The 27,675-nt window shown below is 40.4% G+C and overlaps 1 protein-coding gene across 2 annotated transcripts in view; it reads right to left on the bottom strand.

The window, feature by feature from the left end:
• Positions 1 to 3,357: 3,357 nt before the first annotated feature.
• sox6 (SRY-box transcription factor 6) overlaps positions 3,358 to 27,675 on the bottom strand; it is a 140,233-nt gene continuing 115,915 nt past the window's right edge. For both annotated transcript variants that reach the window (XM_088004270.1, XM_014993554.2), the window contains 4 exons: positions 17,781 to 17,886; positions 11,420 to 11,593; positions 10,018 to 10,234; positions 3,358 to 8,607 (listed from right to left, as the gene is read on the bottom strand). In XM_088004270.1, the coding sequence (XP_087860396.1) occupies positions 8,301 to 8,607; positions 10,018 to 10,234; positions 11,420 to 11,593; positions 17,781 to 17,886 (804 nt within the window). In that variant the 3' untranslated portion in view covers positions 3,358 to 8,300. The remainder of the gene's footprint in view (positions 8,608 to 10,017; positions 10,235 to 11,419; positions 11,594 to 17,780; positions 17,887 to 27,675) is intronic.

Below are 27,675 nucleotides of genomic sequence, written 5' to 3'. Positions count from 1 at the left end.
AAAAATTAAGTTAATTTATTTTTTTTTTTCACTTTTCATAAAGACTAAGGATTGACCTTGCAGCACACAAATTAAGTTGACTTAATGAATGCTGTGAAATAATTGTTGATGAATTGCAATGCATTTGTGCCATACATAATCTCAAAAGCATATTTTAGCTCAGGAGGAGTTATGATGTAGAGCTGGGAGTAAAATAATCACTCAACTGCCTTGCAGGAGTATTTGCTATCTTGGATACTTTTTCATATTTTGTCACTATCAAAACAAACGAATATATTTTGGAGAATGTTTAGTGAATAAATGTTTTGCATAGTTGTGAAGGACAATTTTACATGATTTTTATTTTTGTTCTACCAGTAGTGTTCAGGTCCTACATATATATATATATATATATATATATATATATATATATATATATATATATATATATATATATATATATATATATATATATATATATATATATATATATATATATGTGTGTGTGTGTATTCAGGGGCTTTTACACCCACATGTAACCGATTGCCCTTAGAAGTTTATTATTCCACCTTTATTTACAGACAGGTATTTTGTGAAAGAATCATAAGTTTGTTTGTTAACATTAGCAAATCAAGCTACACTATGAAGACCAATCAACAAAGCAGACAGGTCATGGATAAAGTTTTGGGGAAGTTTAAAGGGGAATTAGGTTATGAAAAAAGTATCCCAGGTTTTAAGCATCTCGCAGAGCCATAATTAATTATAAACTGAAAATAAAAGAGTTTGGCCTCACCAACTCCTCCGACTTGTTGCCTCAGCGAGTGTCCAGTTCATATTCTACTTGAACTGCCGGTACCCATCAGCTGCTTCCAGGATCAAAAACACTCAATAGGATTCCTTCTTCAGCTTGACAGGATCCCTTATCACCAGTGCCTACCAGCAGGTTTAGGGGTTGCCACCACGATGGACAAAAACCACTTTGTGGCCACAGCTCTGGTCACCTGACCAATGAAGGAACGAAACATGGCCCACTAGAACTGAATGTTCCTCACTTCCCCCGGGATGTGTTCAAGCCTCTGCCGGAAGAGTTGTTGATCCATCTGATGGGAGACTCTGCCAGATATGCCTGACACATCCCTCACAACACATTTGGAGCTGCTAAGACTGACCAGCATCCTCCCCCACCATCAGAGCCAACTCAACAACAGGTAATGGTCATTTGGCAGTTCTGTTCCTCTCTTGACCCAAGTGTCGAAAGCATGCGAATGAATTAGACAAAATCAACAATGACAAACTATGGTCTAAGATGTCTAAAAGCACAGACAGACACTTTTATGCTTGACAATCCATGACAAGACCGGAAGTCCAACACCAAAACACCTCTCTCAGTTCAGATGTGAAGTGGGGGAGTGTTCCTCCCAACGACACCCCTCCAGGTGTCATTGACATTGCCCACGTTAAAATTGAGGTCACCCAGCAGGTCAAAGGAGTGCCTTCTAGGAGCGCTCCCCATTGTCCCCTGTAAGGACTCCAAAAGCGTGGATAATCTGAACTGCTACACATGTACAGTGACAACAAGAATGCCAACTGCTGCTTGGCACTGCTCAACAGACCCCCAAAAATGTCTCCTTTCAAGGAGACTGGTTCCAGAACCAAAGCTGTGCATCGAGGCGAGTCTGACTATACCTAGCCAGAACTGCTCAACCTTTTTCACCAGTTCAGTCTCCTTCCCCATCAAACTGGTAACTTTCCACATCTTGAGAGCCAGCTTCTGTAGCCCAGGCTCATACCGCCAAGGCTCCTGCCTTCGATAACTGCTGATCCCACTTTGCTTTGGCTCCTCCCAGTACCGGCGGACCCGTGAGAAAGGGGGACCGATTGTAACCAGTCGGTCTCCATTGATTAAAACTGAGGACAGTACTTGGTGCATGCTTACCAACTGCTTGGGAGCATGCACCACCTCCAGACGTTGCTCCAGAGGAGGCCCCAGTGACCTGCGTTCTAGACAAGGGAACATTGTTTCCATAGATATAACTCATCATAAGGGGTCTTTGAGCTGCACTTTGTTTGATCTCTAACCTAAGACCTTCTTACCTTAGGTGACCCTAACAGGGTTCGGTGGCACAGTTGGTAGAACTTTTCCCTTGCAGCAAGAAGGATCTAGGTCGAGTCCAGGTTGGAGTTTGCATGTTCTCCCTGTGCATACATGTGCTCTCTCTAGGTTCTCAGGCCAACTCCTATAGAGTCCAAATACATGTGTCCTGGATTTGGGTCCTGGCATGGGGTCTTTCTGCATGGAGTTTGCATGTTCTCCCTAGAGAACACGCAAGAACAAAAGATTTTGTTGACAAAAATCTTTTTTTTTCTTGACAAAAACTAGATGAAACCTCATCCTGTAAGAATAGAACTGTAAGATGAGTAGACTGAGCGGAATGAGTTTAAAAATCGCTAGTGAGATCAAATCTTTCTGAAATTCTGAGCAGCAACGTGATAGCAGCAAAAACCTGTTAATATTTCATAAGATATTGGTACTGTGGGATAATATATTGTTCTGGTAGAACAGGCCTAATGGCGATGTTGTACCCATTTGTTATTAATCTAATCTTCAGATGGTTGCATTACTCGTATTATTTTACTAAAATAATATTATTTGATTTTATGAACAATGTGTGTATTATGAATATAATGTACAGCCTGTTAGAATGCTGTTCTTGAAATGTGTAGAGAGAAATTTAAATAAAACAGTTTATTTCACTTATGTGTAAATAAGTTATCTTTCTTTAGGACATGAGATGAACTAAGAACGCATTTTATATCTGACTATATCTTTTTGTTGTTTAAATTTACTGTAAATTTAGTCGACTATATTACGGTGTGAAATGCTAAGAACAAAAAAATAGACTAAAACTAAAATGTCAACAGATGACTAAGTTGTAACTGAAACAAAATTAATATAATTAAAAGGTAACAACTAAAACTGAACTGAAATGTTCTGTCAAAAGCGACACTTCTCCATTGAGTCCTTTTCCATGTGATAATAAAAGCCAAATGGTAAAGAGGATACATACATGTTATTTCATCTTGTTTTGCACACTTGGACAAGAAGGTGCCAACTTAAAGGGATTTATGGTGGCTGAATGCATTTTCTTTTTCTTTTTCATGTTATGTCTGGTCATATTTAAGATTAAGAAACAGCAGTTTGCTTGTGAAATTATGAAAAAAAATTAAGATTCTTTATTATTAAAATAAAGAAATATATTTTTTTTATTGACGTGGGATTTATGTTTTTAAGCCATCGGTTATATTTTCCCGACAGACCTTCATGCTGTTTACTCTTCTGCAGACTGTAAAGAGTGTAATCGAAAAAAATGACTCAAGTTTTTAAAACAAAATGTCTCTTTAATCGGTAAGTGTCAACAGCAGTACAAAAGATGGAGTGATGTGTGAACCTTTCTGCAACACAACGTTTGTCTCCTTTACAGAAAACAAGGAAATTCTTGAGGTAAATAAGCTAAAACCGGCAGTTTCTTCAGCCCACTGCTGCATTCATACAATGGACCAACGCATTACTTAAAATGCTGTTTTATAATCGGTCTGAAGTCATCATGTGGGCATAATTTAATAATTTACAGTAAACACACCTCCATGGTGCCGAGATGCGCCGGTGTGTTTCAATCATTGGTTTGTTTTTACTTGTTATAGTGTATTAATACTACCAAAGCTGAGGACGCAATTCTCCATACACACACACTCACACGCACACACCAATGTAAAATTATTCACCTTAAGTTTACCTCACGTCAATACTGCACATGGAAACCAAAGAATGCTGGTGTACACTTTGAAGCCAAGTAAAACAAAAAAAAAAAACATAAAAAAAACTAACATTTTTTTTTTTTTTTGTTTTCATCAAGCAATAATACACCCTTGCAAGTAATTGATCTCTTCTGTTTTGTATAAAGAAGAATGTGAACACAAATGTGATGGCGACATTGTTTTTAAGTTGAATTAAAAACTTTACATTGGACTGTACAAGATATTATGATAAACTATTTACATATTCAGACATATGTTTGTTTTTTTTTTTGTTGTTTTTCTTTTAAAGCAGCAACAGACACTATGTATTTCCTGTTCTCTAGTGACACCCAAACAATACTTGCCATGGGTTTACAGGTACCTGCAAGGAGAGGAAACAATTGAAAGGATTCTGCACAGAAAATCGTTTCAGGTTGCCAGGATTTTGTCAAAACAGCGGCTCCAGTCATAGAAGAGCCCCACACAGTGTTGCTTGAAAAGACAACTCTTAAGAGCAGAGTACCAAGGGCAGCTAAAATGTTGCCCCAGATGGCACTTTTTTTTTTTTTTTTTTTACACTTTCTGAACAGCAGCGAGCATGTCAGTCCAGCATGTCAGTGAGTTGTGCTGATTAAATTAACACAGAGAACATTCCCACCATTTACATCACAAAGTTTAGACGAACAAAAAAGAAAGAAAAAAAAAAGATAAATCAAATTACAGTAATATTCCAACAGCAATGGAATCCTTTGTCTTCAGTTCCTCCAAACCATTTTCCATGTATTACAGGAGAAAAAAATTGAGACCAATTGGGAGGGATACTTCTGCAGATCCTGGGTAGTCGGTGACGCTTTTGTTGAAAACTGACAGCATATGTAAAGTTGGCGATACACCTAATATCTGTGCATTTTACAATATTAAAAGAAATAAATACTTGCGCCTTTCCACCATTGAAAGGATCAAACATAACATCTTGTGTTTAAAACAGCTTTTTGAAACAATAAAATGTTTTACCTTTTGTTATTTTCATGACAATGCAAGTCTAGTGCATGCAGATGTCTTCAGATAGTCTGAGCTTCCCACTGAACTGAATGGTTAATCGCTAAAATAAACAAATAATAAAAAAAAAACAAAGCGAGGAAATACAGCATAAAGATGAGATTGTATCAGACATTTATGATCGGAAACAAATGGGTGTATAATTAATTTTCTACATTAAGTGCTTGTTTGACTCAGTACCTTTTTTTCCTTATAAGTCTGATAAGGTAAGGTTATATTGGTGCTTTTAATAGTCGAGAAAAACCTACAATTCACTCTGTATTGGGACCAAACTTCCAATTAGCAGAAAAGTTTAGCGTCCACATGAGGTACAGCCATTTGTCTACTGTTGGGTCAAATGGCGGAAACGAGGAAATAAAACAGCCCAATACATAACCTATATCAATGAACAAAAAATATTCATTGCTCATATTTACAATAAAATCTTAACGAGTTGGTGAATCCACAGATTTTTTTTTAAATTTTTTTTTTATCTCAAATCATTATTTTCTTGTGATTGTCCTTGGTTTTGTCGTTGACTGTCAATTTTAGAGCCAGCAGAGGCTAATAATAAATACAGTATATTGATACACTTTAGTATCAAACACAATATACAATGCACTGACATCTGTTGCTTCACAGCTCTCTCTGAGCCTGCCGCTAAATCTTCCACTCACATTTTTGTGCTGAGTCTTTTTAATAGCTGTGATTCAAACAAAGCGTTCTTTCATCGCACGTTGTCTTTGCATAAATACACAAAATAATTCGACAAAAAAACTGAACATAAAAATGACCCAAAATCTGGCAAGTGTGACAACAAACCCGCTTGAGTCAGGCTGGGGAATCCTGTTCATCCATGGTGTTCTTCGTCAAACAACTTCACATTAATCAGAATTGCTAAAAAATATGATTTATATCCAGTGCTTATAACACATTGTCTCTTTGTGAGCCTGTGTTGTCCTTTGTTTTTTTGTCTTCTTTTTTTTTTTTTTAAGAGTTTTTGCTGTATAAGCACAGTCAAGTGTCAATTTCTTGAAGAGTCCTAATGCCAACCAACTGAAGTAGCTTGGCATGGTCATAAAATTATTTACAATCACATACAAATCAGTCTTAACCACCAGCAAACAGGAGGAAACACTTTAAAAATACCAAACTGGTTGACTTGGAGGGAGAAGGTTTGACTTATAGGACAGCATCCATTGATTGCTTTTTGATGTTTAAAAATTATAAAATGTAAAAAAAAATAAAAATAAAAAAAATGCAACAGAAAAATAATAAAATGGAGACTAACAAAAAAACTGATTCTAAAAAGAAAAAAAAAAACAAACACATGAATTTCATATGAATGTTTGCAAAAGTTTATGTAATGCAAATAAGAAGTGCTAAAGACCAAGGCGTAGCCACCTGTACCAATTAGAGGCAGGAGAAAAAAATGCAGTGACCAGCAGTGGGGGATCTTGACCATTTAAAGCCAGTGACCATCTATTCAGTTTCTTCACAAAGCTCTGTGCTCTCACTGAAATGGACAAGGTTCAAGGGCAAGGGAGGGGAATAACTGGACTCATGCATTAATAATGCTGCATTTCAGACGATACCCACTCGTCAGTCATTTTAATAATCCCCCACAGCTTGATGTACTTGTTCCATCTGCTCGCCGGTGCCTGGTGATACGGCCAGGGTGGAAGCCCTGTTGAGGCCTTACTTTCAGCACTTTGATGGAGAGCACAATGAGGGACACACACCCAGTTTTATTGTTTCCCCACTCCTTCCTGCTGCTTTCTCTTTCTCCAAGCCAGATGGTGCCCCCCTGAGTGCTGAGATTGCCCAAGGCTGGGGTCAGAAACACACGTGGCTGAGAGGACAGTCACTTAGACCTTCTGCTCTAGACTGCTCCTTAACATCGCCCCCCCCTCCAATCCCCTTAGATGTCTTCGACAGGCGGAGGGGTCCATTAATTTTTATTTTTTATTTTTTAGTTCAATTCAACTTAAATCATGCAAGTTTCTTCAAAGAGTTGTTGTGGATGGCGATGAGTGTTTCCGAGCATTCTGCATGTAAGAAATATGAGAAGTTCTACAACACAGGCAGAGGCCTTATGTAATTGCAGTAAAAAAAAAGAAGCAAGAAATGAATTACATTTCGTGAGATGCACGGAAGTGAAGAAACAAACGCGACGGCAAGCTCTTCTTTTTGTTGAGGGACTGCCTAGCGCTCCTTTCACTGCGACTTTAGTAATCATTCCACTGCATCAACAAGATGACCGCCCTGCTTTAAGACTTCTTAGTGTCTGTTTAAGATTTACAATGTCTGAAAAAATTACATTTTAAGACCTAAGACTTTAAACATGCAATCCAAGTGGGGCTAAAGTGTTTAACAGAATGTACTGTAGCTTTGCAGCCACACATTGTACAACATCAATTTAAGATTGTAATGCCACCAAAGCTGCCTTTCACTTCTGTTCCAATCCTGCAGATTGGGGGCCTTTGGCCCTTTCGCATTCTGGCCTGATTACAATCACTGATTAAGATCCTGGTGATTCAGACAGGGTGGAAGAGCTGGAACTGAGCAAAGGATTCCACAATGCTCTGTACGGACTGGGACGAGGGGAATAAGAGGGGTTGCTCACGACACTGGTGCCCACTGCATTGATCTCTGTGGAGCATAGCTAGCGTCACCTTCGACTCACTGGTGTAACTTGTTACTTCCTGCAGAACTTGCTGCCTCCAAGTTCCTGAGTTTCATTTGTCCTTTTCTGGTAGAGCAAAGAAAGCCTGTACAACGAAGCTGCATTAAGAGATGAAGAGATTGTCTTCAGAACCTCTCGTGGAAAAAAAAAACAACATAAAACGTTTGGCACTTTCACACAGAATTATGCAGCAAAAACTAATAATAATAATAATAATAATAATAATAATAATAATGTGACTAAACTGGAATCCCTCCGTATTGTGTTTTGATATTATTTTTTCTCTTTGTTAAAAACATTCACAAGCTGTTGGCTGGCACACTATACCTGAGTGAGAATATTTTTCCCATCTTGAACAGTTAGGTGACGTAACAAAATCATATAATAATAAATGAAAACAATGTGACTTTAAGTATTATAGGTTCATACCAAATGTTTAGCTTCAAGTTCTGTCTTTTGCTTTAGGCAACAAACTAACTGTGTAACCGTCTATGATCTTTTAATGAAAAAACAAACAATGAAATCAAAACAAAACAAAACAAAAAAATTATAAATTACCACAAAACAAATTGTTTCACAAACTTGAAGAAATAATTAAGACCAAATAGCTTTCGACTGATGAAGCCGTAGCTGCATGCAGGCTTCTACATGATACATATTATTTTTTTCTTTTAAAATGTTTCTCCAACCCATGTGGTAAAAGTTTCCGTTGTTCTTTCTGCTCCTTCCCTCCCTCACATCAGAGCAGCCGTTTGGGCCTCCTCCTTGTGTGAACGCTGTCTCTGCATCAGTAAAGCGCGTCTCAGTTGGCGCTGACCGGCTCCTGTGCGTCATTCTCGCTGCTATAGTCTGATTTGGGCTCGTCCTCGAAGTCTTCATACATGTCCATCTCGTCCTCGCCGTTGACCGGCTCGCTGTTGTTCACCATGGCACTGGGCTCCAGCTTCATGTTGTAAGTACTCTGAATGACGGGAATGGACGGCTCGGGGCTGACCGAGGCGCTGGAGCACTCTGACGTCATCTGAGGTGAGGGTGTGGTGTTTGCCATGGTGAGGCCTCCTGGGTAGACCATGCTGGCGCTGGTGGTGATGGGAATCTGAGGCGGTTGGCTGGACAAACGAGAAACGGGGCAAAAATGATTAAAAATCCCACTCCCAATACTTTAAACCAGTGGTTCCCAAACTTTTTCTACTACACCCCCCATAGCTTACAAATAGCTGTCTGGTTGAACAATATGTGTGAGCGAAGGGGGGGGTGGATTCTTAGAGACTCCCTGTTATACTCAACCCCGGCTCCAGACGCACAAAGGAGGGAATCAACTTTTTGGGGGGAGCAAAATGAATGTACGTAGCTGAACATAGACAACACCAGTAGCCTGCAAGCTACTTGTTAACAAGCTTAAGGTGCTGTATTGATATTAGCTAGCTAGTCATCTTTTAGCTAACATTACCTGCATCCAACAGCTTTACTCAACAGTCGGTTAGTTTGGAGGTAAAAACTGTGAAAAGTTCTTTGCGTTTTGCTGGTTTGTTGCCGTGATTCTAACACAAACCTATGTAGCTCCACACAGCAGCAGCAGGTCTCCTTCACAGGTGTAAACCCAGCGCGAGCGTCGTAGCGCTCATGTTGCCTTTAAAGGCGGCTTGGAAAAACAGGTTATGACATGTTAACAACGGATTAAACAGTTTTAACTGCTGATAAAAGGGACAGAGGACACAAATATGGGAAGTGTGGAAGCCTCTAGTGTATCAAATTGACATAGGAATAACAGAGAGTTGGCCATTCTAAGGTAAAAACCCAGCGCATACAGCGTTCATGTTTAGTTTTTTTTTTTTTTTTCATCCGGACGGCTTCTCGCGCCCCCCCTGCAATGGCACAGCGCCCCCCCTAGGGGGTGCGCCCCACAGTTTGGGAACCTCTGTTTTAAACAAAGAATCTTTAAAATATTCTTTCGCAGCACTAAGATGTGATGGTTGGACTTGGGGGGTGAGGTGGGGGGGGGGTTTCCCCCGGCAGTCCTCGTCAAGCCAGCAACTTCTGTGAAAATGATTTGGGAGAAGAGAGGTTCTCCTGACAGCTCCTGTTCTGCGCTGTTCAGACAGAGGACCCAGTTTATTGGCGACATAAAACCAATACCCTCTCGGTGCTGCTCTTGTCTGCTGTTGCGCAGCGTGATTGATTCCCCAAGCCGCTGAATGTTATGACTGACATGGGAACACCTGGAGAAGGGTTCTCCTGCTAACCACACACAGTAAATTAAAGTGTTAAGCCTCGGCTGCCCTCCAGGCTTCCCTAAGTGTATACTTAGAGCTTATATATCCCATAATAATCTCTGCACTGCAAGCTGCATTTGAAGGCTGGTTTTGTGTGAAATTATTAAATCACACCTATTGGAAAAAAAAACAAAAACGTTTGAGTTTAAAGTGCATGGTGGGTCGTAAAACCAATACAGCACAGATGAACTCGACACTCAGTTTGGAAACGGCTACTTTTTATTTGCTGTGTTTGTGGGCACGTACCCCACAGTGAAGAACTGTCTCATCTCTTGTCGCCGTGAGCGCATCATCTGCTTGTACTCTCCAATGCGAAGCTTTTTGCCGTCTATAATACAGGTCCTCTTAGGTCGTGGCTTGTACTTGTAGTTTGGATACTTCTCTAGGTGAAGCTTACTCAGACGGGCTTGCTCTTCGTAGTATGGCTGCTTGTCCTGGTTAGACATAGACTTCCACCGAGAACCTGCGGCGAGAGAAGAACTTTTCAGCACTTGGAAACGTTGAAACAGGCATTACAATTGCACTAAGTGGCTCAAAAGTCGGAGGAGGAAGCTGAACAGAAAGTCAAAGTCAAACAGATTTTTAGAACTTATTGTAATACTTAGTACTCATGAGGAAGCATGTCTTAATCGTGTGCCAAATCAGCATATGGATTTATTTAACCCTCCAGATCTAAATGTGAAACAACTACTTTCTTCAGCCATCACTCCACATAGCAAACACAAGACAACTCGAAATTTTCGTTAGACAGAAGTGTCTTTATCTTCGTAAGTCAGAAAATGGTAAAAAGGACAAAAGGGACATCGGGGTGGTTAGGGCAGTATCCTTACCACCTATTTAGTTTTAGGCTTTTCAAACATCTTCGCCAGTGACAGTGGAGGGTGCTGTATTTTTATATCGCAAGTCAGTGATCCCTGACCAGCAGATAGGTAGTTTTACATTATTCTCTTAAGGAAAATCATGCACCAAAATGCTTGACCATTTCACAACAACCTCTTGATAAGTGTGGCAGCACATTGTACTAAAAGAGAGACATGCTTGCCCCTTACTGTCAAAAACTAAGGAACAACAAACGTGCACAGTAAATACTACAGCTCCATGAAGTGCACTGCACCGCCATGGATGACAGCACTTTTAACAGCTCTGATGTATGGACTCCTGTGCTGAGGGGACAAGACCCATTTAGTCTCTGTCATTTTTCATGACAAACACTTATGGTAGTGATGGGCCATAAATCCATCTGTATGCTGAGGTGAACTGATGCACAGTAGCCTACGCTGTAACATGCACTCACTCCCTAAAAAAAAAAAAAAAAAAACATCAAAAAGAAAAACACACACACGTACACGCGCTCACACACAAATGTTGTGAGTTGCCATAACAGAGAAATACACAATGTAGAAAATTGATCAAATATTTTGAGTTGATTAACAGTAATCAACTCATATTTCTTACTATGGTGAGAAATATGTTTTTCTGTCTTTTCTTCATGCAAGAAGTAAGTCCACTGATTTACTTTACAGCGTTTAAAAGGCGTCTGAGATGTTGACAAAAATTCCAGCAAAAACCAAAACAAAATGAAAAAAAAAAGCATATCTGCATTCTTTATTTAAATTGCAACTTTTAAAGCTAATTCAAAGGGCCTCACCCAAAATCTTGCTTATGTTGGAGTTGTGCATATCCGGGAACGCCTGGAGGATCTTGCGCCGCTCATCTTTGGCCCACACCATGAATGCGTTCATCGGCCTTTTAATGTGGGGCTCGTTGTTGTTGCGTCCTCGGGACTCCCTGAAGACCCGCGCCTCGGTAGATCCAGCACCTCCTGTTGGCCAACAATAATAGGGTTGGGGTTTATCTGCAGAGCCATTGACTGCCTTGGACCCTGGAAAAGCCAGAGCAGGAACAAGAAGAGAGAGCGAGGCAAGGCATTGATTAAATGACGAGCCAGGTTTAAACTCTCCTTCATCTGCTATCAGCGCCTCTATTTTCATCATAAAGAACATTTTTCTAAATGGGCGCTGGGAAAACAAACCCTCCCAGAGGGACAGAGTTTTCTTTTGAGTGGAAAATTTGACTTGAAAGGATTAGGAGCTACAAACTGAATACATTGTCGGTTAACTCAGAGCAGTGTTCGTCCACTCTTTCCGAGCTCCTTCTGAATCCAGAGGATTAAACCGTTTGACTTCTAATGTTTAGTTTTTTTTGTTTGTTTTAAGTGTTTGCTTTTCCGAAGTGCACACTGTTCAGACTGTCCATAAAAAAGTGCCAACATGAATAATAAATAGGAGTCTTGAGGAAATCTTTAGAATAGAAATTCAAAGAGGGAACTTAAACTCTTAAAAAGTATTTCACATATATGCACAAATCATTTTTTTCTGTTGTTTCCCCTCCCCCCCTGTTGTTTCTCAGACTTTTCCTTTGCCCTTCGAGTATGCAAACATTCACACACACACGCACACGCACACAGACACACACGCACACACAAATAAACCAGACCCACATTAGCGCGGAGAGAGTGTGCCGATTCTGCAAAGTGCCGTTTCTCAATCAGGGCATTCACAATCAGCATAAGAGAGTTTCTCTCAGTATTAAACTGTACATCAGGCTGATAATGATTTCTGTTTGCATGCGTATTTGCTTCCTTTTATATGTAAGATGTGAAAGAATTAAATAAAAGCAGTATGAATATTTAAACAAACAAAAACATGTTGATAAACAAGGCTTGAAAAATAAGACAAAAAAAGAGCCTTCCATATGCTACGATACATCTTTAATGATCTCAGATCTGGAAAAGAAAGCTTGGGATGACTCATGCATATTTCATCATCCACATGTGAAGCCTTCTCATTAAACCATTTCACCAGCAGCCTTGGCACACGTTACCTGGGGTTTGATTTCTATTATTATTTCAGTTTATAAACAAATCAAACTCTTAATGAGTAATCGAGGGCTGCGCGGAGGCATTAATTCAAAACCCACAGAAACCTCGCTCTGTGTTAATCACTGAAGATGTCACTCTGCCATTCTCAGCCACAAGATTTTGTTTTCTCTTCAAAAAACATATATTTTCCACTAAGACAGACGCTTTTCTCACTATATCATTTAGCAGAATAATAAGAATGATGAACAGCACACTGAGTTTCTGGAGTCACGATAAAATAATGTGTTTTCACACAGTGACACTGCACATGTTTCTACAAATTTAGGTCCTTGGCCTAAAAAACTAAACTCTGTAAATATTTATATGTGTCTTTTAAATAAAATGTTCTTACTTGATTTCATGCAGGCGCTCGCAAAAAGTCAAATCTCTCAAACAAAACTGTAGCATTTTTTTCAGCGAAGCTTGAAAAATGCCTAAAATCATCTGCTCCCAAACTGAGGCGCCCTTGTAAATAAGTGTTTTAGCACACAGTGAAAGGGGCTGTACATCAGGACGTTTAAAAGCTAATCCCGAGCTCTGACTGCACTACGTCTGTGTTTGCTTTCGCCTTCTGGAATGCCACAGGCCTTAAAGCCATCACGAATTCAAGAATAATACAGTACCTTTGCTGCCACCAAACCCCACAGTACGTTAATTTCATTTAGCATGCACTCACTGTACAGGATGAATTGATTTCACTTTGTTTGCTTTTGACAACCATGTTTATTGTGCAATGAAATGTGGTGTGGCGGAGGGCTGACAGTATCCATCAATGCGGGGCAATCTGCTGACTGCCAGGGCCAGATGAAGGTATTCATTAGCTCAGGAGCGCAGCGCTCACTCAGACACGACAGCCAGTGTCTGCACCCCGGGATCGCTTGCTGTAATTTACGATACCCCCCATGCCATTACTCTATCACTGACACTGATTCAGCAATTTATATACTGGCGTGCATGCATATGGGCAGAGGTGATCTTCTTATGGGGAGCGGTGCAAAACAACTGCGTGCCGTCACCTAGTGCCACATCAGTAGTTAGCCAGGAAACCAGCCACGTGACTGGGTCCACTGGAGGGGATCCAGATGAGCCATGGGTCTTTTACCTCGCAGAGTTGCTCGCTTGGGAAAGTGCCTGTCAGATGTTACAGGAAGTTGCAGAACCGAGCAACAAAAGCAGTTTTCAAACAGTTGACGTTATGCTACGGCAGGTTGGAATATTCAAAGTACCGTAAATCTGCTGCCGGTTAACCCAGGCACCTTTCTTAGATCTTCGACCTGAAATAATAGCTTGAGTTTTGAATTAATGTACAGCAGTCCCAGGCAGTCCAGTTCTTGGTATAGGTAATATGGGTCACTGCCCACAAGGACTTGGGGGGAAAAAAAAAAAAAAAAAAAAAAACAAAAAAAAAAAAACGTGATTTATCGGTTTTCTATTGCTTTTCTTTCATTGCCTGGTAAATGGGAAATGGGTGCTCTGTCGTGTTGCTCACTGCACCATTCTTGGGAGAACTTTCACGATACTTGTCCCTCCTGCAGCCCAGCTAAATCAGATACATCCTGTGCATCCATATCAGAAGAAACTGCTGGGGGACTGCAACACGGAACGCACTGCAGCATTGTTTCTGTTTTACTGGAAACTGTGATCCTTCTCTGGCGTTTTGAACATTTTCTCCCAGGAGAGGCGGGACATTTAGGAATCAGTTAGTTAGGTGTTTGATTGTGTAAATAAACACAGATGTTTAGCAGTGACAGGGCCAGGCCCCCTGGGTGGTAACTAGCGAGGAAGCGAAACAGAGGGAGAGCTGCTTAACAGAATTCATTGTGATTCATGAGGCCTGCAGCTCAAGTGTGACAGAATGATATGAGAATCCACTTTTAATTTGTCTCTCCTGGTAGCGCCGCAGACAAGAAGAATGAATTACAGTGTGGAAGTGCGATTGCGTGCGTGTGTTTGTGGGGAGGGAAAAAATAAAAAATAAAAAATGAAAAGAGAAAGCAAATAATGAAGAAGCAGGAAAAAAAAAGGCAAAGAATTAGAGAGAGAATGCAGCGAGGTCCCAAACCCAATCGCACCTGTGAGCTGCAGGCTGAGACTCGACTGTGTACCAAGCCAGAGGGTAGCGCTGCCCCGACTGCCCCCTGTCCTCCGCCTTTTCTCCACCCTACTCATCTTTGTTCTGTCGTCATACGTGCGCTGTCACCCAGGAATCCGCTCGAGAGGATGAGCCTCGGTGAGCACGCAACCAAATCTAACACCTCCAAGTGAAGGCATTTAACAATGGAGCCTCTCCCTCAGAGCAGGATCAGGCGAGATTAATGGGTTTAGTCAGACAGAACACAGAGCTCAGCGGCTCTGCTGTAGCCCGAGCTCATGGCATGCTAGTTTAACCATTACAAATTACAAGTGATCTAAACATGACTTTTTTTCAGTTTTTTTTTTATTTTTTTATTATTTTTAGCTTCCCAGATTATGCACGCGTTAAGAGTCCGTTTGAAACATATAGCTTGCTTGTTACAACTTGCAGGTAGCAGAGAACATGAAAAACTACTCTTGACCTTCTTGGTTTACTCAGCTAGTATTGCTAAATATCAAGACTGAGATGGTGCACTTTTTTTTTTTTTTTCGAAGTTACACAGTGTCAGTCAGATCAGATGGAAAACACCTGTGAAAATCAGTTCAAACCATTTCAACACATGAATATGCTTTCATTTAAACAATTCCACTGTAGCTATGCCTGGGGATTTTTAGGGTTGTTTCCTAACTTTGTTGCCCTGTACTTCCCATCTTCCCATCAAGGGTGATGCTAAAAAGCTTCCCCAAACCATGATGCTGCCACCACTTTCTTTACATTGAGAATGTGTGTTCAAGGTGTTAGTTTGTAACTCCAAACATAGTTTTGCCTGTCTGCAAAGATAACACTTTTCCAAGCTCCTGTATCTTTCACAACAATGTAATGCTGCCATTCTTCCCACTGGCTCCTCTGATGGTTTAGTGAAAGGCTGTCTTAGGCAGAATCCTCTTTTTTTGTGTCATCAGATTTACCTAATGTAACGTGTCTCTAAGTTCTGTTTCCTTCCTCCACATATCGCTCTAGCATCCTATAGACCTTGGAGATATGGTCATCTTTAAACAAACATCCCATTCAGCAGAAGAACTTCGTGCTGCCACTCACAAATGGATTAAAGTTCAGGCTGGCCAAGGGAATTAGCCGTTGAATCACTTGAGCTGTGTATATTACATTTCTTGCCATCCAGACGCAATCAAAAGCTTCCATAACAGGCACTGGCTGCACACTGCATCTGCTTAGTTCGGTTGTTCCGTCCTGGAGGGAAAGCTGCTGCAGACTAGGGCCTTTCACACCCTATACATTTGTTGGGTGGGACACCCAGTAATTTTCTCTTTGAGGAAACACCAAAGTATATGCGTTGTGTTCTGATCTACTTGGGAAAAAGTGTGTTAAAATGCAGATGTTTCCAAAGTAATTTCCTTTCCGTCTGGGGTGAAAATTCTTCCAAAAAAACTAATTGCATTACTCATTTTAGATGTCTGGGAAAAATAAATTGGTCTGAATTTAGTGGAAAGGCCACATAAACTTTAGTAGATTTTTTTTTTCCACAACAAACTGGAAGTATAATGTTTTTGGGACAAAAAAATAACATCTCAAATTACAAGTTTTTTTTTTTTATTTTTTTTTTTTTATCTAAACCTTGTTTGAAAATCTAAGCAAAAACTAGCTACAGTAACGCTGCTCGTGTCTAATAACATCATGTGCCACAGAGCCAGGCATTCACTGGTTCAAGGAGATTGTCAGGAGAGTTTCAAATGTAAACAGGTTCTGAGAAGAGTAAACAATTTGTTGCTCACATTTTGAAATCCCTCTTCAGCTTTAATCAGTATTTGCCTTCTTGTTGCTGCTCGGTTTACAGAGAGATTGATATGCATTTGTGGTGCAAAGAAGAAATGCAAACTGTTTTGAGTTATGAGTGTTGCCCTGTCTCAAAGTCTTTATCCACCCCTCCCCATGGGAAGAGGACCTATCCCCTCTTCTAACCTCTGTCTGCTCCTAATCCATGGCCCACTGGGAACACTGATGTGAGGCGTCTGGCGCTAGCTTTTCCCTTGGCCCTGAGAAGGACTTAAAAGGACACAAATGCCCTGGTGCGCACTGTGTTTCTGTCCTGACTCCACGGTAGCCACAGAAGGAGGGATCCCACCGGGAGAGGGAGCGATGAAAACACATCTGTCCGAGGAGTCAGACGGTTGGGATGGGAGCCTCCGCCGTGGCTCACATGGGAAACATGTCAATGAAGCCGCAAATTTCACCTCTAATTCTCATCTTCAGGATTGGGTGTGATGTGAAACGAAACAGGGTGTGATACAAACGCTTCAAAGCTGGTCAACAAACGTTTCATGGCTTGTTTTCCTGTTTCATTTTATTCATTTTTGTTTTTTTCCTTTTTCAGAAAAGGCTTTACGCGAACTTAACATGTTGTCGCTTTCTTTATTTTTTATTTTTTCTAAAATCACTGCAAAATCTTTACAAGAGCTACGTAAAATGCCGATGGATGACGTTGTCCTGAGAAATAGTCATTTCTTTCACTCTTTGCTGCATCAAAGATCACTCAGAAGCACTCGCAGACTGAAATGCCATAGAAACTGCCACAAATATTTTTGTCAAACAAATATTGGCGCACCGAAGCACTCCATGGGTCTGTGTAGGCGCTAGCACCACAAAAGTGGGTGACGCTTTGTCACCTTGGTGCAACCAGAGTTTGCACCACACTGCCTGGGACCTCAAACAACTACAAGAGCAACATGAGCCAAGCTTGGAAATTTGCCAGCTTTGTCCTTGTGCCCCCTTCTCCACAGCTCACCTACCTGTGAAAACCTCTGAGTCAACGCTCACTTTAAATCCAATTCACTCCAACTCCCAAAAAAAAAAAAATCTCTGACGCAGCCATCGCTGTGCTTCCCAGCAACCACACTTTTACTTTTTGTAGTGAAAAGTAACACTCCATAAACACGCTACAAAGTTTTAATGAAGGTACTAATTCTGAGGCTTGTATCTACAAATTCGTTTAGCCCTTACCGTCTAAATCCTCGGGCCTGGTGAGGTCGATCACTCTGTGGCCGATTTTTCCATCCTCTCCCAGTTTGCCAAGGTGGTGCCCGATGCTGTCGAAATGTACCCTCTCCTGCAGAAAAAAAAAAAAAAAATCAAGATGTCTGGTTAAAAAAAAAAAAGAAAAAGAAACTCAGGTTAAAATTTCAACAATAAAAGAAGCTGTAAAAATCTTAATCTGAATAATCTGAAAATTTGAGAAGCAGAAAAGGATAGATGCGGGTTGTTTTGTAGATAGTGTTTTTTTTTCTTTTTTTTTTTTTCTCTCTCTCTCTGTTCTCTATTCAGTTTAAGTTGACAGGAAGGAGAGAAACAGTAAGGGCCCAGGGGTGCTGTAAATAGATTTACAGAAGGATACTTTGTGATCCCAAGCACACAATGGGGCTGCGGCCCTCTTTGCAATGCTCAGATTTTTCTTCCTCCGCTGCCATCTCCCTCAGCCTCTATATCCCCCAGTCTACGGCACTGAGAGCTAGGCACCCATCATTTATTCAGGGTTCATGTTTTGGTGAGCGCACCGTGTTTTCCCGTTTGTCATGTCGCTTTGTGCTCAGATTAAACTTGGCATCATGTTGTACTTGAGCACAATGAAACCCTGTCATTCAGCACTCCGTGACAATATTAAATGTCATGTCCGTGTGCATTTACAGAATAAAATAACAGCTTTCGGAGGGCCTCTGAATAGTTGCTGCACATTACACTTAATGTATTATGCAAGGGGAGAGAGTGCCGACTGCTGCTGGCTCCATTGTTGAATGACCTACTTCCTCTGTGAATACACAGAGCATTAGCGAAGGGCTGTCCTGCTCTCTAAAGACTCAACTAGGAGATGGACACTTTGACTCTGCATGATACAAATAATACCCCCACCCTTTTTCTAAGGTTTTTTTTTTTTTCTTGATGTGTGTAAAAGCAGGCATAAGGAGAAAAATAAACAACAAAACATTTGTTTTATATGCAGGGTGCATGCATTCAATCTTTTTTGCGATCAGCCCCGTGTGAACAGACTTTCAGGTAGAGTCCCTATACTAACATCTCCCCAGCAACATTCACCAACACCTGCAGATACATTAATTTTTCTGTATATTTAATTGTGTTTTTTTCCCCCCCTCATATAGAGAACTCCTATCACAAATCAAATGGATTAAAATTAACTGGTCTAAATTGTAGTTTCTATTTTTTTTTTTTTTCTTAAAAAATAAAAATCATATCGGCAAGAATAGCCTGAAATAATTACAGTGCATTAAAAAAAAAAAAAAAAAAAAACTAAAAATGTTAAATATTTCCTTCCTCTTTTGTGTGAGCTTTTATCCTTGCATATAAAAAAAAAATATGACAAGATGAAGGATGAAGATAGTTCAAGTGCATTTGAGCTCTTTCACAGCATTTCGATTTTCTTCTTGCTTTTATTTATTCAAGAACTATTCCTCAAAAGAAAGAAATGTGCGAGAGGCGGAAAGAGCTCTGCAATTTACCATTATACTTGAAGGAGCACTCATTATTTATGACCAGCTGAGTGATTCTGATATACAATTAACCACTACCTGCTTATGGCCTGTGATTAGAGGCTGTCTATCTGACGGCCCTTTGCTTACTTAAGTGTTTTCTAATTATGACATATGCGGTGGTCCCTGCTGGGCGAGAGGACACTTTGTAAAGAGAAGACGAAGTATGGGGCCTTTTCACCGTGACACGTTCTGTGCGTGGACATGTGCGCCGCGCACGTACAGAGCCCTATCCATCACCCATCCACGTTATTGCTCTTAATGAAAGAAGCCAGCAGCCTGATGACAAAGTGACTGAAGTGCGATTAGCTGGATGGTGGTGCTCCACATGCTTCCTCTTGGACAGTCCGGTAGGAAGACACAGTGTTCGCTAGTGCTGGATGCCTGTAATAAAGTAGTCGTCTCATCCCTCTTCTGTGCTTCGCTGGCCCTTCTTGATCAGTCAAGTCCTTTTATAAACTCATGATCATTAAGCATCATGTTGGGCTGGGGAGAAGCGAGGACGGGGCGATCCGTCAATGATTTTCATTAATAACTAGCACAGCGTTGAGCATCTTCCTCCACTGCACTGAGTCATATGATCGCTGGAGATCAGCGCGTTAAGACAGCTCCAAACAACGCTGAAAGAAAGTCTTGTCTAGGGGTTGTTTTGAGGTTGTTTCACTTTAAGTCAACATTTTTCTTCATAGAAGCCAGCACTTTGTGTGCTACAATATTATGGTCTAATTAAAGTAAGTATTGCTCTGCTGCTATGCTAATTAATACAAGCCTATCAGTCCAATACAGCGTCACAAATTTTCATAAAATTTTATATACTGAGTTAATATACTTATTGGTTATAGGTTTGGTAATTTATATCTGTGAATCAAAAATATAGCTGAAATTAGGGCCATAAGTTATCTGCACAGCACTGGGGTTTTTGTTTTAGGGCTGGAAAATATTCAGTGAACTAATGCTTCTTTACTGCCCACGCATCAAGTGCTGTGATAAATTAATGGCAGTTTTATTATTTTATAGTGTCATTAAATTTTTACTGATCACTCTGACACAGCGGAGTAGCAAAGGACATGCAGTATCTGGGGGAAGTGTTTTTTTTTTTTTTTTTTTTTTTTTTGCCACGGGAAGAGACGAGGAGGCAGGGAAACGCGGGCCCATCAGTGTATGGCTAATATAAAAACTGTATTTATAATGCAGAGTCAGAGGGAGAGATGCTGAGAATTAAAGCCGGGAGAAAATATATGCGAAAGAGCTGTCGCTTAACCCAAAGAGAACATAAAAACAAAACAATGTTGGTAAAAACAGATAAAGATAAAGAATCAGGAAACAAAAGATGTAACAGTGCACATTATACCCCTCCCTTTCGACCACAAACAGCTGGCAAGCTACCAGTCACTCCTCTAAATGACTTCAGCATGCAGCTCCCCATACCGCAAGTAAAATTACAGCAGTGCGCTCCGAGCTGCAGTGGAGGACTGCCACCCACAACAGTCTCCTCTGCCCTGCCTGTGCAGCCTTTTGTCTGTGAAGTTTAGAAACAGATGTAGGACTTCTTAAGCTGCACATGACTTCAGCTGGCAAGTGAAGTCGGTGAGGAGAGCCAGAGAGGCTGTGAGTCACAGAGGAAGGGAGAGAAGTAGAAAGAGGAATAGATAGCCGAATCTGTGGAACTTCTTGGGCGAGGGAACCCAAAAGGGCTCTTGTCAATGTTGCGAAGAAAAGCTTTAATCTGGCTGGCCACAGAACATGCGCTCGAGGCCCTCTGCTCTGCCCACAGGGCGTTTTCTGGGCAGAGGCGGGTGGCGGACGGCCCTGTGTATTGTAACTCCTCTTGCCCTGGATTTCGGCAAAGCACTGCCAATCATGACACTCCTTTTCTCTCACGTCTGTAAATAACCTGAGGCTATGGGAGAGCAATAGGCCTGAGATTGTTCAAATAGATCTGAAAAAAAATATCTACACTGAGCAGTCAGGTGGATGCTGTGAAGACCGGGGGAGAGTTTGTTCTTTTCATGTTGATCCTTTCTTCATACGTACAATTTCTCCCGCAACATCTTAAAAATACCTGATGAAACGCATACGTTGAAAGTTTCTCTGCAATTGTGTCAATTAAACTCTTAACTAAGCACTCGTTTAAAAACTAAGCAAAGGGGGACAGATACTTAACTGTATCCAACAGATAGAGCAGCAGGGTCCGAGATAATTTATTTCAAGTGTTTTAAAACTAAAATAGATTTTATGCAAAATAATTATTAAATACACTCACATACACACATCGATGCTTTATAGGAGACAGACATAGATAGTATGAGTAAACTCATAATGCCGTTTTCAAACGACGGTTTCATTTAACACATAAAAAATTAACCAAATGAATAACAGGGGAAAAAGAAAAAAATAACATTTAAACTAACTATCCAAAGCAGCCAGTGAAATAATAATTAGCCCCTCTGCAGCTAAAACTTCTATCAAGTATTTACAGTAACTGGCATGAGTCTTTTAGGTCTTCATGAAGAAAATGTGACCCACCCTTCTTTTGAGGAATTGTTATATTTAAGGCTTATTGGAGGGTTTATGAGTGTGGACAGCTGCTTAGGCTCACACCACAGCACTACAATCAGATTTAAATCCAGACTCTGACTAAGTAACTCCAACTTTATTTTGTTTTTTTAGTCGTTCGGAGTTGAACTTGTTGGTGTTCTGTCGAACACTGTCCTGCGGCGCAATCTAGGTGTGCCTGACCTGAAGGACAGACATTCACTTTCAGGAATTTTGTGAAGAGACAAAATGGTGCAACCATTTTACCACCAACGTGTTTGACTGATGGAATGATGTTCTTTTTGGTCAGCAGCATTTTCATCCTTGGAAATATCCACCAATACCGTTTCTTCCCAGTATCTTGCTTGTTAGGGTAAGTTATTTTCGCAGGACTGTAAGTTTACGACAAAACATTCATCTTGCTGCATTTTCTTTTCTTTCATTAAAAAAAAAAAATCTTAAGTGAATTAATGGAATATTGACACCTACTTCATATCTGACAAGAGTTACTGCTCCACATTGAGATTCTTCTTCATGCTTGTCTTCTTTTCTCTGTCACTCTGGAAAGCGGATGATCGACTAGTGTTTAGGCTTTCATTTTAGGAGTTTCTAACAGCTGCAAAACCATAAATTGCAACTTATATCTGATAATGTCCATTTCTGGCACTTGTTATATTACACACCTGGCATGTGGTACATTGAAGGCAACAGTTCAGACCACAGTGCAGTGGGCGTCAGTCACCACTGTGTTCTAAACCTCTTGACAGAAGACTGAGGGTTGGAGGCTAAAGCCCTTCACAATCCGTCCCGGTCCCGCCGGAAACAAAGACGGCACCTCGCCATGGTAACAGTTTCTCGCAGTTCGCCTCCTCATCTGGTTTATATTTTTATTGTAACCATGTTATTTATAAGTCTGCAGCTTTCCAGTAGTTTAGAGCAATTTAAATCTTAAGTACATCCAGGCATGCGGTAAACCCGCAGGTCCTTTCATGGGGGCTTTTGCTCTTTTTCTACCCAGAGCTGTCCGTTTGCTGAGGCTAATGCAGGCAGTGACAGAATCAACAGTAGCGGCCACAAAAGGCTGGCATCTGTTCTAACGTATCACAGAGCGAAAACAGAAAACTATTCTGGTTCCGTTTGCTTAGTCAGGGCATCACCTCATTTCTTTCAAGGGGAACACAGGCTCCTTTTTGAGGAAATGTTGATCATTTAATGAGATCAAACAAAGTCGTGATTTCCTCTAAATAAATTGACATAAACTATGAATTAAAATGTGTTATTTGTCAATCTCATTGCTGTGACAATTTCTCAATCCTCAATTCGTGCACAACAGATGCACTTAATATTAGATGGACCTCAGGCTTTACCCTTTTTTAAACCCTATGAGTAACTAACAGCGGGATATTACACACTGCTGCACTAACACTTTCACACACTGACAAAGCCCCGAGAAGATTCTATGGTGATTCCAGCATAACTTCAGCAACACCACAGACTGCAAATAGTTTTCTGTAGTACATTCTTTGCCTCATTCTTTCTCGTGAGCACCTTTTGGTGAGGAGCATCATAGCCTTCACCCACTTGAGTCAGTAGCATTTCTGAGCGACTGTAGAGAGCAAGAAATTCATCTTGTTAAAAGGAGGCTGGGAAAATACTGCCAAATCAACCCACAAAGATGCAGCCTCCATGCTTTCGACGGAAGCAAAAGGCTCGACTCAGGACAGTCCCACATCTGCGCAGACACACTTTTGCATTATTTTTTATTCTTTTGGCAAAAGGCGAACAATTGGACAAAGCATTAATGTAAGCAATCTTCACAATAGCAATTGCTGGCTGCAGCCAGTGCCTGCGAGCTGAGCATAATCTAATTTGGATGGGCAAACCCTTGTATGCCAAGGATTTACACTGCAGCCAAAATGCCTTGGTTTGCAATTTCCAAGACAGCAGTCGAAAAGGAGCAGAAAATTGCTTCCAGGGCTGCAAAGCAGACAAGATTATATTCAAAGTCTTTGTGAGGGCTTTGCCTGAATAGAGCCCTGGCATCACATGCATACAAACACTTACATGTGGTTATATGCACACGCATATACAAACACATGCGCGCGTACACGCACACACACACACACACACACACACACACACACACACGCACACACGCGCACACACACACACACAGGGGGGAACAGTGCAGCAACTACAACCAATAGGTTAGGAGTGTGGATTCTGTGAAGCACAGGTGTAATCTCCACTTGAATATTTACAGGCTGAGCTTTGGGATACAAAAAATGGACAATTGTAGTCATCAATACTGAGGAGAGCTGGTGCTGTAGGGCAGAAAGGGCAGCTCAATAGGTTAATACACTGACCTTTCCCCTTTTGATTCCAGTTAGGGACTTGTCAGCAGAAGAATACAATTTACCTCAGACTAGCTAGCTAATGGACGTCACACATTCTGTGTTTTATTCGTTTTAGTGTCAGAGAAATTGATGCGTCACAGTCAAAACGAAGTTTTACCAGAAAAATAAGAGTTCTGTCACAACACTGACCACAAGGGTGAGCTTTTTTTGGCAATGTTACTGTTTTCTGTTTTTTTTTTTTTTTTTTTTTTCCAATTCTGCCATATTATACACTTGATCACTAATAATGTAGATGTAGATCAAAATAAAGGATGGTGTCTAGGAGATTAAAATATTGAATAAAAGTTGTTTTTTTTCGCTCAGTCACAAATGACTAGAATTTTTTTATGGATGCTAAAACTTTATTTGCTTCAAATCACATGTCTCATGAGTTTATGTTTTTTTTTTCTAGTTATCCAAAAATAATTATAAGATTGAATATGTGGCTTTTTACTATTTCATAACAACAGGACAACTCAAGCTACTTGTATTTTCCTGAAACATAAGTCTGAATTTTTAAGTGAGGGTTGCTGAACAATCTGTGTGTTTTTTACTAAACATTCCTAGAGGCTCTGAATGTTGTAATGAAAATTTGGCCACACAGATATTCAATGTTTGTCCAGCATACAAGGAAACAATTCAGTTCATTACAGATGGCCTTGCATTGGCTGTGTGTGACTGCAGATCTGCTGGTGCATTCTAGGTAAAAGCTTCCAGCGGGTGAGGAAGAGATTGTAAATAATGGAACAAAGTAATTGCCCTCTGCAGACAATAATACCTTTAGATAAATATTTCAAAAAGGTAAATTGCAGAAGGGTTGTAAAAGGTTTTATTGTACTGATGGGGTATAGTAAAAACAGACAAATAAAAAGACAACCAAGTAAACCCGCTCTTGTAATGCATGAATATTTTACATGTCCTCAGGTTAAAGGCTTATATACTGCTGAACAAAGTCCGATCTACCCCACGTTCTCCTAGGTCAGAGGCAAGAGAGAGAGGGAAGACGAGATGAAGGCCGGGGAGGAACGCATTGTACTCTTCAAATACACTTTGTATGAAAAAGATGAATTGATCTATCTGTAAGCAGCACTTAGACCCACTCCTCTGCCTGGTCATTACAGCGGGATAAATCAATATTTAATATCCCCCTCTAACAGCCACACTGAATGATCTTAACCTCTCCTTAATCCCATTTATGTTACCTTCCAGAATCTTCTTCATGTAAGCTCTCACTATGATAAACTTCCAAACAAGAGACTGAAAGGGGAGCTATTAAAGACCACACCATATTTATGTCAGGTGAGGAGCTTCCTTAAAATATTAATATTCTGAAACTGACTAAAGTGAAAGCTTTTATCTGAACCATCTGAGCCTTTCTGTTGGCTTGTTGCATCAGCAAAAGACTCTCTCGCCGCTCTCATTTAAGAGCTGAATTATAACTCGCCGTCCTTTATTTGCGGCCAAAGGATGAAGATTATGGGGGCAATTCTTTTAGCTGACTTAATAGAGCTTATCTCCACAAGACTGTCCTGGCAGAAACCGCATCATTTGAACTAATGTATGGCAATGCCTTGCTAAGATGTGGACAATGAAGAAAGTTTTTCACGAGTTTGGGTATGGGGTAGCTGCTTGTCCACAACAAATAATGTGTTGGTGAAAAAAATAAACTTTTGCACCCGTGAAGCAAAGTTCGACACAACTAGACATCCTGACATGGTAAAAACAATTTGCTAAAATGTGCATGGTTGTTTTTAACAGCCATTTCTCAGGTGTAAAGAGAATGGTCTGAAAAAAGAGAATGGTCTTTGTTAATGTCCTCGGTGAGAGAATAATTGGCAGATTTGTTTGAGATGATGGAGATGAATTAGTGGTTAAAAACAACCTTCGTTACAGCAAAGAATTCAAAAGTCATTGGACCCACCACCTTTCAGACTGCACACAATACTACAGAACCTGAGTAAAACTCTGTGGCATGACAGCTACCCTGTTTCTTTTTATGAATTTAAGTGCATAAACGTTACCTCTGCTGCTTTGTCTTAAGTAGATCTTGGCAAAGAAAAAAAAAAAATGTTTGAAACATCAAAATGGTTTCAAAGTTGCTAATTATCTGCAGATTTCTTTTGTGCTATAGGTATTTCATTTAAATGTTCCGCAAACACATACACACCAAAACACACAGCAATTCTTCCAACAACTATTTTAACATTGTCTTTAGAACAGGTTCAGTCAAGAATTCAGATAAAACGCCTGAGAAGTCTCTAAGAAGTATAAATGGGAAGTTCTTGTTTTTGTAAAGGCTGTTAAGCTCTGCTTACTAAGGACAATGAACTTGTCAGTGTGTTGCTTGTGAAAAAAAGACATTGTTTAGTTAATGCTGTCATGTCATGGCAGATTTTACTGCTTTTTTTTTTTTTTTTTACCACAGGCACACCTTTATTGTGAGAAAGAAAGGCAGCTGTACCAACTCCTGCAGCTGAATCTGGAAAAAGAGGACTTGCATGAAAGGCTTTCTGTTAAAGACATCCCTGTTCAAAAAAAAAAAAAAAAAAAATAGGAAGCCATTTTTTGCAATAGTTTGCTTGGATAACCAAATTTAATCCAAATTGATAAAGCTGTTTCTTTGAGTCAAAGTGAGTTCATGGATTGATTTCTTATTGTAAACTCCTTCTTGTGGTCAGGGAGTAAACACCAGAGAGAGGGTTCATCCCTGTCGTTTCAATTCATCTGCTGCACTTCAGTAAGGACATAGCTGATTGCCACCTGCAGAGGCAGTGATTTCTTCCAAACACGAAATTAGGAGAAAATCAAAATAGATATTCATAGACTTTTTTACATATACATTGACCTAGTTGAGGGTGTTGGTTGAAAGTGTCAGGTGCTGAAATATTAATGAGCATCGCTCCCAGTTTCTGCCTGCTCCTCACAGCCAACTGGCAACATGGCATCAAGCTGAAGAGAAGAGGACAGCTTTTTTCTTTCCTTGATTGACTCATCGATTGAAGATATTTTTAAAGGGAATCCCTGGGAGTGTGTGCTCCTGGTACAAAGCAGCCCCATCCCGTGTCAGGGGACAGAGAGGGCTGCAAGTCGGCTTTAATTGGGCAAAGACTTCAGAGTTTTCTTAACCCACACCGGGCACTGCCATGGCCTGTCACGGCCCTCACACCAACATCAACAACGCAGAAGCCTCTGAGCATGCACACAGTAACACATTCATGCTAATTTGAGTAAATACACATGTGCAACCAGTCTCTGCCAGCTCTTATCAATACGACCATCCTGGATGTTGATTAAAGAAAATGATTAGACTTAAGAATTACTGCTGTCTAAAAATGTTCCAGTTTCTTCAGTAGTTTCTTTTTTTTTCCCCACTTATTTTTTTGCCAGACACAGCTCCTTATTTCTTGCTATATAATGGAAAATGTT

Source organism: Poecilia mexicana, unplaced genomic scaffold (genome assembly GCF_051168715.1).
Source record: "Poecilia mexicana isolate PSO_F unplaced genomic scaffold, ASM5116871v1 scaffold_3, whole genome shotgun sequence".
In the NCBI taxonomy this organism is placed as follows: domain Eukaryota; kingdom Metazoa; phylum Chordata; class Actinopteri; order Cyprinodontiformes; family Poeciliidae; genus Poecilia; species Poecilia mexicana.
Note: the sequence above shows the minus strand (reverse complement) of the source record. Positions and strands in the feature narration are given on the sequence as shown.